The 12,739-nt window shown below is 40.6% G+C and overlaps 1 protein-coding gene across 1 annotated transcript in view; it reads right to left on the reverse strand.

Annotated features, from left to right (window-relative positions):
- The window catches only part of LOC107321483 (transmembrane protein 132B-like), a 169,185-nt gene that overhangs the window by 53,074 nt on the left and 103,372 nt on the right, over nucleotides 1-12,739 (reverse strand). The window contains exon 4 of the mRNA XM_015878432.3: nucleotides 8,021-8,207. Within this exon, the coding sequence (XP_015733918.1) occupies nucleotides 8,021-8,207 (187 nt within the window). The remainder of the gene's footprint in view (nucleotides 1-8,020; nucleotides 8,208-12,739) is intronic.

The following is a 12,739-nucleotide window of genomic DNA, read 5'->3' on the forward strand; positions in this document are numbered from 1 at the left end:
ATAGCTGTTTTCTTGAGTGCTTCATAAATATTAATACTATTCACAGAGCTTCTTAAAATTTGTCATGTTGCATCGCTTTCATAGAAACAGTCAAAATGCCATTATTTTTGTCCCACCAATAGCAAACTCTTTTTTGGTCTCTTTCATTTTTTGCTCTAAGAACTAAATGGCAGAGTATGTCGAACTGAGCAGAAGGAAAGAACAAGGGACAATGGATGGCACTGAGCAATTCCAAGAATGAGTTCAGATGCCCAGAATGAGAATGAAAGGGAAAAAATTGTGATATTCTTTGGAAAATACAGTTCAGCCAAAACTGAAACACTTGACAAAATAGAGGAGAATTGGCTGGAACTTCATTTTTGGAAGAACACCAACAAAGAAGTTTGATGTTATTAAAATTCTCCTACTCTTGACACATCCAGAATGGGGTGTTTTCACTTAAGGAAAACACTTTTCCCACCCACATCCCTAAATCAAATATTTGCACATTATTTAATCGAGTTTAATCAAGCAGCTGAGTGCTGCAAGGAAAGATGGTTTCTCTCTGTTAAACAATTTTGATTAATCCAAAATAGCTTCTCTGAATGTTCCTTCCCAAACGAGGCTGAAATTGCCTGGCTCTGAACAAGGCCCATTTGGGCGCCCTTCATGACATGCTTTCCCCACACACTCCTTTAAGCGCAGTCAAAACCTGGATCCAACTTAATCCCATCTTCAGTGCTTTGCATTTCAGCTGCTATGTTTCAAAGAATCCTTTTGAATTGAATCTTTCTCCATAAAGTTCACCCTGCTCTTGTCAGAACATCCGTACAAAACAAAGCCACTTAATTCCCTACAACAATTAATTTGACGGCAGTAATAATTGCAGAAGATCCTATCTCTGCTACAGAGACAGAGAATGCTCACTGTGGCCATGGGAAATAGAACAATACAAATGAATTTCTGTTTTTTTTTTCCTCTCCACTGTACTTAATTTGCTTTGAGTTGAACATCCTTCCTCTGTGGGGTTTTAGGGATGCCCAAGGCTTCAGTCCCGCTCCCATTAATCAGTGTTAAAATACACTTTGAAATCTGTGATCTGAGATTCTCAGGACCTGATTTTAGAAGGAAAAAAGAAATATAACCTTGATAGTCCTTGGTATTTCCAGAGTGAAGACTTACTTCCTGCTGAATATACTTTTTTGGTACTTTTTCCCTTGCAATAGTGACACAATCATGTTCCCATGGTTCAGGTACAACAGAGACACAGTGCATCATCTTAAAGGGAACTGGAAAGCCAAAGGTCAGAATGATTTCAGGTAAGACATACACATTAAGTGCAATGGATAAACACACATGGGACTCCGTGCACATAAATCCATTTTAACCAGCCTTTAAAAAAAATATGTAAATCATCTGGGTTTGCCAGAAATGACTGATCCTACTCTGAATTTTTTGCCACTCCAACACTGGGTATTCTGAGGTTTTATAACTGACCCCAGAGAAAGGGAAGAAAAGCGGCTGCTGCCATTGACATTTCCTTTATTTCAATGGGCTGAGGGTAAGGCTCTGTTAGAGGTCGGGTCAGCTTTCCACCTTGGCTTGATGCCATTCTTTGCTTAGCTATACCTGCTATACCGCCATCAGCATTAGTTGTTTTTTCTGGAGGAAAAATAAAAATCTTTAAAGGCTGCTTTATTTTTAAACACTCCCTTTCCGATAGAGGGTTTCAACAGAGTTCTGTGCAAGAACACAGACACTCAAATTCACCTTATTTCAGACATCCTTCAGCCTGAACTGAATTAAAACAAATGAGCAGGAGAAATCTTTTTCCCCAAAGAAGGGCACAGGAGCTGTCATGACTGAAAGTCCTCCCAGGCTGCATTTGCCTTCCAATGGCTCATTGCTACTTGGCAGCCAAAGCGAGATGTACATAAAAAATGAAATAAATAAATCACCCTGCATTCCTGCTTTTCCTAAAACAAATAAGCAAAGTGTTGCACTCAGCATTTCCCTTTCAGCCTGAGTTACAGAAATGGGCATCTTTGAGGACCATTTTTCCTGGGTGTTCTTGTCAGCACGTTTGCTAGCAGCAACTGGAGATGCTATTATTCAGGCTCCCATTTAAAAGAAACCTTACTAGAGTATATACAGCCATCTGTGGTTCTAAGTGATTCACAACATTAGTCAACCATTAGTCAACTACGAGCTTACATTTTTGGGGAGAAAACGAGATTTCTGAAGACATAGATTAAACACTTTTAACATATACAGGAATGTTTCAGGCAGAGGGGCTGCAAGAACCAGTGAAATATTGATTGCTGCCTTTGAAAAACACTTTAGAATAATGACAGACAGGGAATTACAATCCTATTACTATACCAGAAAGGCTCTGTAGCACGTATATCTAAAGCACTAGCGACACCAGTCACAGACCAAACCATCATTTTCCTAGATAAGACAAGCACACTAGAGATTCATCTGTTATTAAACCCATTGTTCCTCAAGCTTTCACCCTCACAAAGAAAAAAACAACCCAAAAAACAGTTGTATACATCTCTTCAGGACTTTGTGCTTTACATTGACTAAGTTCCTGGTTGCCTAGAAACTCTCTAAAAGAATCAGAGTTTTCCTCTGTTTTTGCCCCAACTGTTAGATAATAGATCAATCGAATCACATTTGTGACAGAAACTTTCATGCCCGGCTGAGAACTCATGAAGTCTGTTCCTTATATCCCAGGAGACAGGCTCTGCCAATGGCTTCATTATAAGGACTTTTCTATAACCACGGGAATCCCAGCCCACATCTGGTTGGATCAATGGAGGTGACTAAGGACTGCATCCCTGTCAGACAGACTGCATTTATCTGTGCCATCAGTGTCTGTAATTAGCAGGACGTACACTTCACAAGTCATCACCCAATCCACAGTTCACACCTGACTTCAGTGTTGTACCATTTGCTTTAGAAAAATCCCCCACAGAGTTTAATAACTGTGACATCAAAATGCCGATCCTGATATTCACTAACAACAACAAAGACCATCCAAAGTGGTTCAGTTCCATATTCCACCCCCAATCTCTATCCTGCTGGGCACAATGAAAATGGATAGCGCTAATACTTTTGGGGACTTCAGCTCCACGCGTCAATCTGCACGCCAGATGTTGGAAGAATCAATTACCTAAGGTCGTTATTGTCAAAAAGGAAACAAATAAGCCTCAAAGGAGCAGAGCAGCTGACATTCTCATCTGGCAGTGCATCACTGAACAGCCATACCGATCCTCAAAGGTTTTTAGGGACCTTTTAGCACCGTGCAGCAGTACCAGAGTTGGAAGGCTGCACACAGCCAGCCCAGGCAGTGATCCATCCCATTCACTTCCTATGGGTCACACTTCCAAGCAGTTCTTTCCTCTTGAAAGCTTACAGTAAAACATTAAGACAAAACTCAGCCTTCCTCCTGCTCTCATCTAAATAAACTATCGGGAGTCAAATGCCGCAGCTCCTAAGTAAGTTTCAAATTAAGGAAGCAATCCCCCATCCATATATTTTTACCTGAATTAAATTGGCTTAAATAGTTATGGGCAGCATTAGATGATAAAGCAGCATTTACATTCTTTAGAGCCACTCATCTGTGCTGTCATTACTTCTTGACAGAATTAATCCTACCTCTTTCCTAAACGAAAACATTTTTAGGGATATTAAGCAGTCTTATTGTGAGATTTTTTCCCTAAGTGTTTTAAAAAGTACCTTCAGGGGTATGAAAAGTGACTCACATCATTCAGGAGCAGGTAAAACTGAGCAAGAGTGACTTCATTTCCATGTAATTTTCCATTCTTATCAAGCTCCGCTTATTCAGGTCTGATTAATTAATGCCTGCAAAGTGTTCTGAAAGTATATAATGCTACATAAATACTAAATAATAACAGTGCACTTAAAGTAAAAATAATTTGTTAATTTGCATAGAGTTTTAGGAATTAGCATTTACTTTCCCTATGTAAACGGGTCTATCTGCTCCATTTCAGCTATCAGAAAATGTGCAGGACAAGGTGGCATTATGTATTTTATGTGAGACAATCCACACAAAATGAATTCAGAATTACTCGTGATGTTGTATTTAGAGAGGAACACAGATACATCCTGTTTGCATTCATTTTCAAATCCAAATTCCCTCTCAGCAAGAACCAAAGCTGCATTGCTTCTGGGATTAAAATAATTACAATTATTCCAATTTCAGGGGTTGCTACAGCTTGGAGCTATGTGTTCTCTCGGTCTGTTGTCCAAAGACCTTAGAATTTCACTGTCTGAGAAAGGCATTTCCCTACATCTTTATATCTGGGCATCTTACACCTGCTTTCAATACGTGTATTTTTTATGCTTCTGCTGCTTTATGAGAGCAAAACTATTCATATATCCAATTAGGAAATCCTATCAGTAAGACTTCCTTGCTCAGAAGGGGGTGAATTTTCCAGTCTAGCTCTATCTACAAGACCTTCCAGGAACAGTAGACAGGTTATTAGTATCAGCACTTCCAGGACTCACATCATCCTTTAGTTTATAACACAAACAGGAGGTACATAGGTATGGAAGACCCTGAGTCCCCTTTGATCATCTCAGCATAAGTCAACGAAGTGTGAATACCAGACAAAATAAACAATCTGCTTCTAAAATGGTGTAAAACGCACACAGTAATGCCATCTGGGATCAGCTCCTAAGCAGGGCTGGAAACAGTGCCAGCAGTACAGCGAGTGCTTCACACTTGGAATTGCTTTTGAACCAGTGCTCATCACCTGCTAAGAGGTAATAAGGCCAGGTATGGACAATTTGTTTCAGAGATGCCATTTACCCTCTTACATCCTTTCATGTCTCAAATCAATCCTCACATAAAACCCAATAGTTTTTTCCTCACCAGGCTTTGGTTGGTTCCTCTCCCACAGCAGCCTCAGCAGCTGTGGATGATGGAAATGACAGCATAGCATAACGAAAGCCTTCCCCACCACGATCCTCTAGTAAGGACTGAAACTTCTCAGCAGGTATCTGATTTACAGGAGGAGCTAAAAACAACCCCACAAAGAAATCTGGTCCTTCCTGCAGCACTGGGGTTATCACAGCTGTCACCCAAACCCGATCCTGAGGCAGCAAGTAGGCTGTGTGCAATTGCGATCACCCATTTGGCATTTCTCTTTTCTTTGCTGTGTCAGCCAGCAATGGTCTGCATTCCCACTGCATCCTGCCCATGTGCTTCCCTACTGTGCACAGCACCTACGCTGCCCACGCAAAGACAGAGAGATGACTTCTAGAAAGCAAACCCTGAACCACTGGACTATGCCATTTCCATCTGGCTGTCATTCCCAGCAGCCTGGCCACGTGCAGCTGTGGAAATGGGGGGTTTCAATTAGAAGAAGCTTAAGGACCTGGGGAGAAGCATCCAATGATGCAGAAAAAGGACTCTTTTCCAGTATGAAATTTGTTTCGTTTTCTCTCATTAGTGCTAATGTTTTATTTATCTACATGTTCTGAATGCACTGAATTTGGCAACAAATAAGTTAAGAGATTTATTAGATGGAGGATCATCCAAATGAAAATGGACAGTCTGGGGCAATTCCCAAGAGCCTGCAATTATATTTTAGTCCTCCTCTTCCAACTAAAATGGAAATAAAATGTCCCAGCTTATTTACACGCATCATATAGAAAGAACAAAGCATAGAGAAGTTGGTAGACCAGTATCTCACCTGGAGACCCTCCCTGACCATGCCATCTTCTGTGCATCTCAGAACAGTGCCTATTAATGTGCTTCTGAATCGACTCCAAAGGATTAGCCAGAAATAAGCTGCAATATCAATTCATTACAGCAAGATTGTCTGCTAATAAGGAGCTATTTTTTTGCTAGACAATGTGCAAAAATCAGCTGTGTCTTCACTCAGAAGCCCCAAAGCAAAAGAAAGAAAGAAAAAAAAAAAGACAAAAGCAACAAAAAAAAATGCCTTTCAAGCTTGCTACAAAATGTAAATGTTAAGAACATCAGATTTTATGTTAAGGGCTTCATAAACCCACTAAAGCAAGAAATCAGCTCTTTTCATCAGGCTATTATTCAAATGTTACTATGCAGTCTGCCATATCTTTATCTACCAAAAAAAAAAAAAAAAAAAACAATCCCAAAAAACAGGCTGCTAATGAGGAAAATATCCCCACTGCTGCTTCCAGAGCCACCACAATGCAATGACAGAGTAAGTCATCTGCAGCTCTTTCTGTTTCCTATCGCTTGTTTAAGAAAGTAGCACGGAAAACAAACTTCTGATCAACTGCAGCAACAAAACAGATGCTCCAAACAGTATATGAATGTGGATGTCTCCACATTAAAAGGCCCAAAGCAGCCTACAGGGGCACACATATCTTGGAATGAAGGAATCACAGAACATCCCAAGTTAGAAGAGACACACAAGCACCACCCAAACCCAAACCCTATGTCTGAGAGCACCGTCCAAACACTCCTTGAGCTCCTTTTGTCCCCGACTGGGCAACACAGTGCCAGAACCTGCACTAGTTAGAGACAATTAAATGGAGCAGCACTGCAAACTGGCAATCATAAGGGGAGGAAATGCAAATACAAGCTGCTGCTCCTGCCACTGGTGCCATCAGTTCTCCTATCAGCCTAAGGCTAAGCCAGCCAAGGATGCTCACATGAGGTGACAAGTAATAGCCCACACGAGACCCTCAATTAAGACGTAAGGTCATAAATTCATAAAAGCTTTTTGCTCTACTCCACAGTTACCTTATAATAATGAATTTTGTGAGATTAGCTCCACTTCAAATTCAGGTTTCGCCTCAGATTTTGACCAAGGACACTTAGAGATAGCTTAAAGCAGCTGCCATAACTGCAAAGAGATGAAGTGAAGCCCTGGCCAAACCCTAGCACAGAAAGAAGCAAAGCTCCGATCCAGCGTTGACAGTGAGCTTTGGGATCGGATCTGCTTTTCCTTTATATGCACAGCTCTCTCTCCACATGGCACAAAACCTGTACTATCCATTTGGAACCAGCAATGCAATGTGCAAGTCAGTTCACGCACTACATTGTTTTTATTTTATATCTGATTCATCACTGCTACTTGATAACATTCCATCCACACAATTAGAGGTTTGTTTCATCTCCTCTAGTCATGCTTACTGTTTACTAGAAGAAAATTCCCTATTGACTTTTCCACACATCATTTCTCCTCTATCGCTTGCTGTCAGTAAGTGTTGCCTTTGGCAGTACAAACTGGAAATAAGATTTATGTAGGGCCTTGTTTACCTTTACAAGTATCTTTCCTTGTTTTTGACCTACTGGGCGAAGCCAGTGGCCATGCAGAGGAAAATACCAATATTCCTTGGTTAATTTGTAGAAGAGAGAGAAAAGCAACCCAGAAAGAGGGACAGTATGGAAACAATGATTCACTCTTCAGAGATGCTTAGCTCAAATTTGCAGATAAATGGCTGTTACTCTAGTATGAATGCACCTTAAACCCTGCCTGCAAAACACGTCTATCATCTAAAGCCTTCAGAAAGTGTTTTGTCCTTTTCCTGTAACTCCAAGCAGACCTTTTGTTAAATGGACACTTTGCAGCTCACTGGTCTGCATGGTTCTCAGGGGAAAAGCAAAGCAGAAACCAGTCCAGTTGTTTGGTTTAGCAATGAAGTTCCTCCTCACTTGCATGATAATTTATTTCATTGAAAACGTCCCAACTAATTGCAACATTTACCCTTAGAGCACACGCACGGCAGTCACATTAATACACCAGAAGACAATGGCTCCAAAGGAGCTATTACCATGTACCAGGCCAATAATCCACAAACACTAAAGGATTTACACAAAAGACTCAAATGGTTTCCTAGGAGCCATTATGGCATATCAGGTAAATAAAATATTATTGAAAAGTATTTTTTGCATTTAAATCATTTGCAGCAGGTGCACAGGAAGTAGCACATAATAAAACAGCCTGTGTTCTCCTGAATACTAACAAGAATCAGCGGAAACGTTTAGCAGGAAGAAGCAGCAGCAGGTTCTTACCATGGCAAGAGGAACGATTCCAGCAAACAACGTTCGGCTGACAAAGATCTCAGAGACCATCAGTTCGCTCAGAGAATCGTCTCGAGGGTATTCCACCTGCCAGGTGATTTGCTGAGCCCCCGCCGGGCTGCTGGTGTTGTCGATCTCAAAGTCCATCTGCAGGATCTCATAGGAGGTGATGTTTGCTCTGGAAAAGAGAACAAATTCATCCGTAGAAGAAATATCACTAAGATGTTACTGACAAAATACATTCCAACTTCTCTTTTCTTTTCAACTGGAGATTAAATTTAACATGCAGACTTGAAGACGGAAGCCTAAATTAGGCTATAAACTGGGCAATAGCCATCCTTTATAGACAACATCTTCTAGTTTCCTGACATAGAGGCATCCTGCCCTTTAAACTCAAGCATTCATTCCATGAAGAACATACAGAATAAGCCCCAAACCCTGGGAACTGCACTGTATGGCTATTGCTGAATTACTCAATATCACATTTTTATAATGCTGCCATAAATATTAATACTCCAAAACAACAGAATTGACCAGACACTTTGGTGTGCCCCTTCCCATAGCACAGCTGTGCTCACAGTGAGCTGCCTGTATGCTGATACAAAGAACAGACACTTAAACATTCTTTTCCTCTTCCCAACCGCACAGAGGCAAGAAACTGTTTTTGCCATATGTTTTTGTAGGCACATTGTAAAGGGAAAAAATCTGAGCAGGAATTATTGATTTTCATGTTTTCTTTCTGACAAGAAACAACGAAAACATATGCTTCAATGCCTGGAGGATAAATATTTTCCATGCTGACAGAAGATAATATCCACCTTCAGGCAAAACTAGAAGCGTCTTTGGGTGGCCAACCAGGCAGCCAGCAAAAACTCTTTAAGAGAAATATTACTGCACATTGCTATGGATGTAATTGAGGCTGTTCTGTTAAAAAGTGTAACCACTGTGGGCACTACAATGGCGCACTCAACTTCATGGTTTTCCACTTATCACTTCTGGCAGTTTGCTTTATCTACATTACATAAAATGAATTTGCTCACAATGCAGAAATAAAAGCTCGAGATGAGCTTTACATTAACTATGGATGTGGTTATTAGCCCTGTTAAGTACGTTTGGATCTGCAGTTTAGGTTCAATCTGTTCGAGCCGATACTTGCCACTCACAAACACCCACAAACAGCTTCCAATTCTGAACAAAACTACTGACAGAGGGTTTTGCTTTGGATTCACCAGTGAAATAATGTCCAGATACTGTTGGGTCAGCCTGCACTGATCAATCAAATCTCTATGTCCCACTGATGGGCCTTCGGTCTCTCTCTCATGCATTCAAGTTTTCCTGTCCTTGTTTTTCTTTTATACATTCCCAACATAACCATAATAGAGAAGTTATATTTTTGTGGCACACCAGGACTCAGATCCCTATAAGAAGAACATATGTCTTGCCTATATAAGCAAGCTGAAATAATGCCTGGGAGTAAATGACTGCTGCCCCTACAAATACACAAAGGCCTTCACTGCATCCTTAGCACAGCAAGGAGCCTAAACTGGAGTGCTACACCAGACAAAAGATTCATTTAAAGACAGCGATGACCATGCACTGCTAGGCTGGAAATGAGCAGTGACACAACAGAAACTTTCCTCAGATCCAAGTGATAGTTTGTGCACACTAAAAGTAGAGCTGACTTCCCAGACAGGTGGTGGTCCTGCTTTCAAGGAGAACCCTTATCATTGCCTGGAAAAACAACAGGGTTCACCAAATGCTTTCTGTTTTTGTCTCAGTAGCAAGCCATGCAGTGTGAAATAGTAATAATAAGTAAGGGTCCATTTCTCATCTGGAGTTTTGCTGGACTTACTGTATCCAGCCAGCTTTTACTCATAGAGTTTCTCCACCGATTGTGCAGATTTGGCAAACAAGTGCTCAACTTTCTGCCCCCCTTTGTTCACCAGCAGGTTTTCAGTTACCTCCAGAACAGCAGGTCAATGGATTTTCTCAAAGCTATGGGCTCTTTTTTCCTCCTCAGGACAAAGACTCAGCTTTCATGCAGTGCCAAGCATGACAGTATCTGGGTCACAGAGTACCCCTATGGACTAACCCACACTCTTTGTTCTGAGCCTCTTCCTGAGTTACAGCTGGAACAAAACCTCAAGTAAACCTGAGAAGTTTACTCAGAGTAGAGCTTTTCTGCTCACCATTGCATCTCCTGCAGAGGCTTCTTTCCTAGCAAGAGGATTGGTACTATATTCACACTTCTTGCAATTTATTATACATCCTCTATAATACCATGTGGGAGACCTCTGCCTTTTCCAGTGAAATTGAATGAGGTTGCCAAAGTGAAAACACAATTATATTAAATCATAGCGAGACCTTAAAGGTTAGCATTTCCTTCTATCAGCTCCATCAGCTGATAACTCCACATCACAATACCTGCATCTCCATTTCTCTCCTCGACACGCAATACTGCATCCCTTTATCAAAGGAGACATCCCACCCTGCCATGGCCAGTCCTCAGCTTTTCCTTGGTGTGACTTTCAGCAGGTGACCAATGCTGGACTTTGTGGTCACTGTCAGTGTGAAAGAGTTTGGTGGAGACTAAGCACTACGAGTGGGAAAACCCACCAACAGAGGAGATGATGACTGTAACTCACGCTGTTATCAGTCGTTAAATCCCACTAAACCATATTTTATCCTTTATCCTATTTCAGCTTTTTCTTAAGACTTATTCCATTTTTCTCTTAAGTACGTCTGCACTATTGGGAAGAGCCTGATGGAATCTAAGGACTATAAATCACTTCGCCTTTCTAAATCTTTCTTCTCTTTTTAGTTTAATACTTCTGTTGCCCAGAGAAGTCTTTACTTGGTTTAGAAGGATTTTGCCAAACCTCAGTTTGAGTTTAGAGGAGCAATAAAAAATAAAAAGTCAAAATTACTTTTATAAAAAAAGATTATTTCCTGCAAGCACAAGGAAAAGACCTTATAATTTTAGGCAGCTGGCATGGTTGCTAATAAGTCCATTTCTATGGAAATGAGTTCATAACTATTAATTTTGCCTGCTCCTGATCTATTCTTGATGAGCCTTTCAAATTTAGAAAAGCGCTTCATGATTCTCTCAATTTGGTAATTACTAACTCCCTTTGATGAATCCAGCCCAGTATTTCAGACATGAGACATTCATTAGACATTTTTCTTTCTGGTGAGAGGAGAAAAAGAAACCATGGTCTTGGATTTATTTCCTCTCTCGAACTCTGGCAAGTAGACCTTCTTCCTATCACAGTTTATTATCCTGTTTGTGTACTTTCACAACACCACCTTTGGCGCCGGAAGAACCCCCCACAAAGCCCTGACATTTGGGCTCAATTTCCTGATGTCACACATCACGCACACCTCACCAGGCTGAAACTGAAGCATTTCCTCTGGATGTTAAGCCAGAAAGCAACATGCACCCACACACAGCCTGTCTCTTCTCCATCAACAACATTCTCCCAGCAGAACAAAGCACAGGCTGCACAAAGAACTACAACAGTAAGACTTGGGTTTCAAGTGCTCCTAAGCACCTCTGAGAGGTCCTCCATCTCCGCATTCAGGTGCTTTTTAGAGATTCACGCCATTCTTGGAGGGCTGTTACCTTCTTACATATATTCTAATGGATTCTCTTCCTGAATCTGCTTGTATGTGCAAAGAGTAAGAAATATATATTAAATCTGAAGCTAGAGAAAAAAAAAAAAAAAAGCCATATTTTGCTTCTCACCATTTATTATCTTATTAGGAATTCATATGGAACTGCATAGGCTCATTTTACAAAATGACAGATTACTGTGAATGCCCACTGTAGCATTAATATTAGTGATTTCTGTAAGGACTACGAAATCACCTGGCATTGAAAAACTAAAGAATTCAACTTAGTCCTCATTTTTGTCAATGCAAAACATGGGATAATTGAATTAAGTACCATAAGGGTACATGGTGATTGATGCTATGGTGGCAGTGGCAATTTAAATAGTTAGTAGTTACCATAAATAAACAAACATCTATTATTAGCTATAAAGATTTGAAGAGTCTTATCTGCATAACTTCAGAGAGAAGGAAATCTGGCCCCCACCACCACTGCACTGAGAACTTAGCTGACAATCAGAACCTTCTACTGGTACTGTTGGCTACTAGAGGAAATCATGAGCTCCATCCATTCATAAAACAGCTTTTCCTGTAAACATCAAACTAACTGCTTACGAGGTACACAGCAGAGTAAATACACTCAAAAAATGGAGCAGACACAAGGTAATTGAAAAGAATAAAATGCCTGGAATCGTGTTGCCGCTGAGTCTTCTCAAGGTTAATAATGGTCAATTCTACTCTCGCTGACAAATCGTCACCAAATTCAATGAGAACAGGATTATACAAGCAAAGTACATTAGTTTATGATATATTTCAGTAATACAGGTCTCACTCCTTTGATCTCAGGAGGATTAATTTCACAAGCGTGGCTTACCAAAGAGCAAACACTTACAAGAAGAGAGTTTTCAACAACTGATTGGAAATGCTTGTGACCCTAATTTCCTACTGAAGTCAAATGAAGCAACAGACAGCCAGGATCTCCTGGGAAGAAGATCCAGATTGAAGGTCCTGACCTTCTTCCCCTTCAGGAAATTAAGACTCCAGTAGTCCAAAATGAAGGAAATGAGACACAATGTCTCCTAACAGAGCAGCATCCAGTTT

The sequence above is a fragment of the Coturnix japonica genome, chromosome 9, assembly GCF_054131305.1.
Source record: "Coturnix japonica strain WE chromosome 9, WE-NBRP24, whole genome shotgun sequence".
Classification (NCBI taxonomy): Eukaryota; Metazoa; Chordata; class Aves; order Galliformes; family Phasianidae; genus Coturnix; species Coturnix japonica.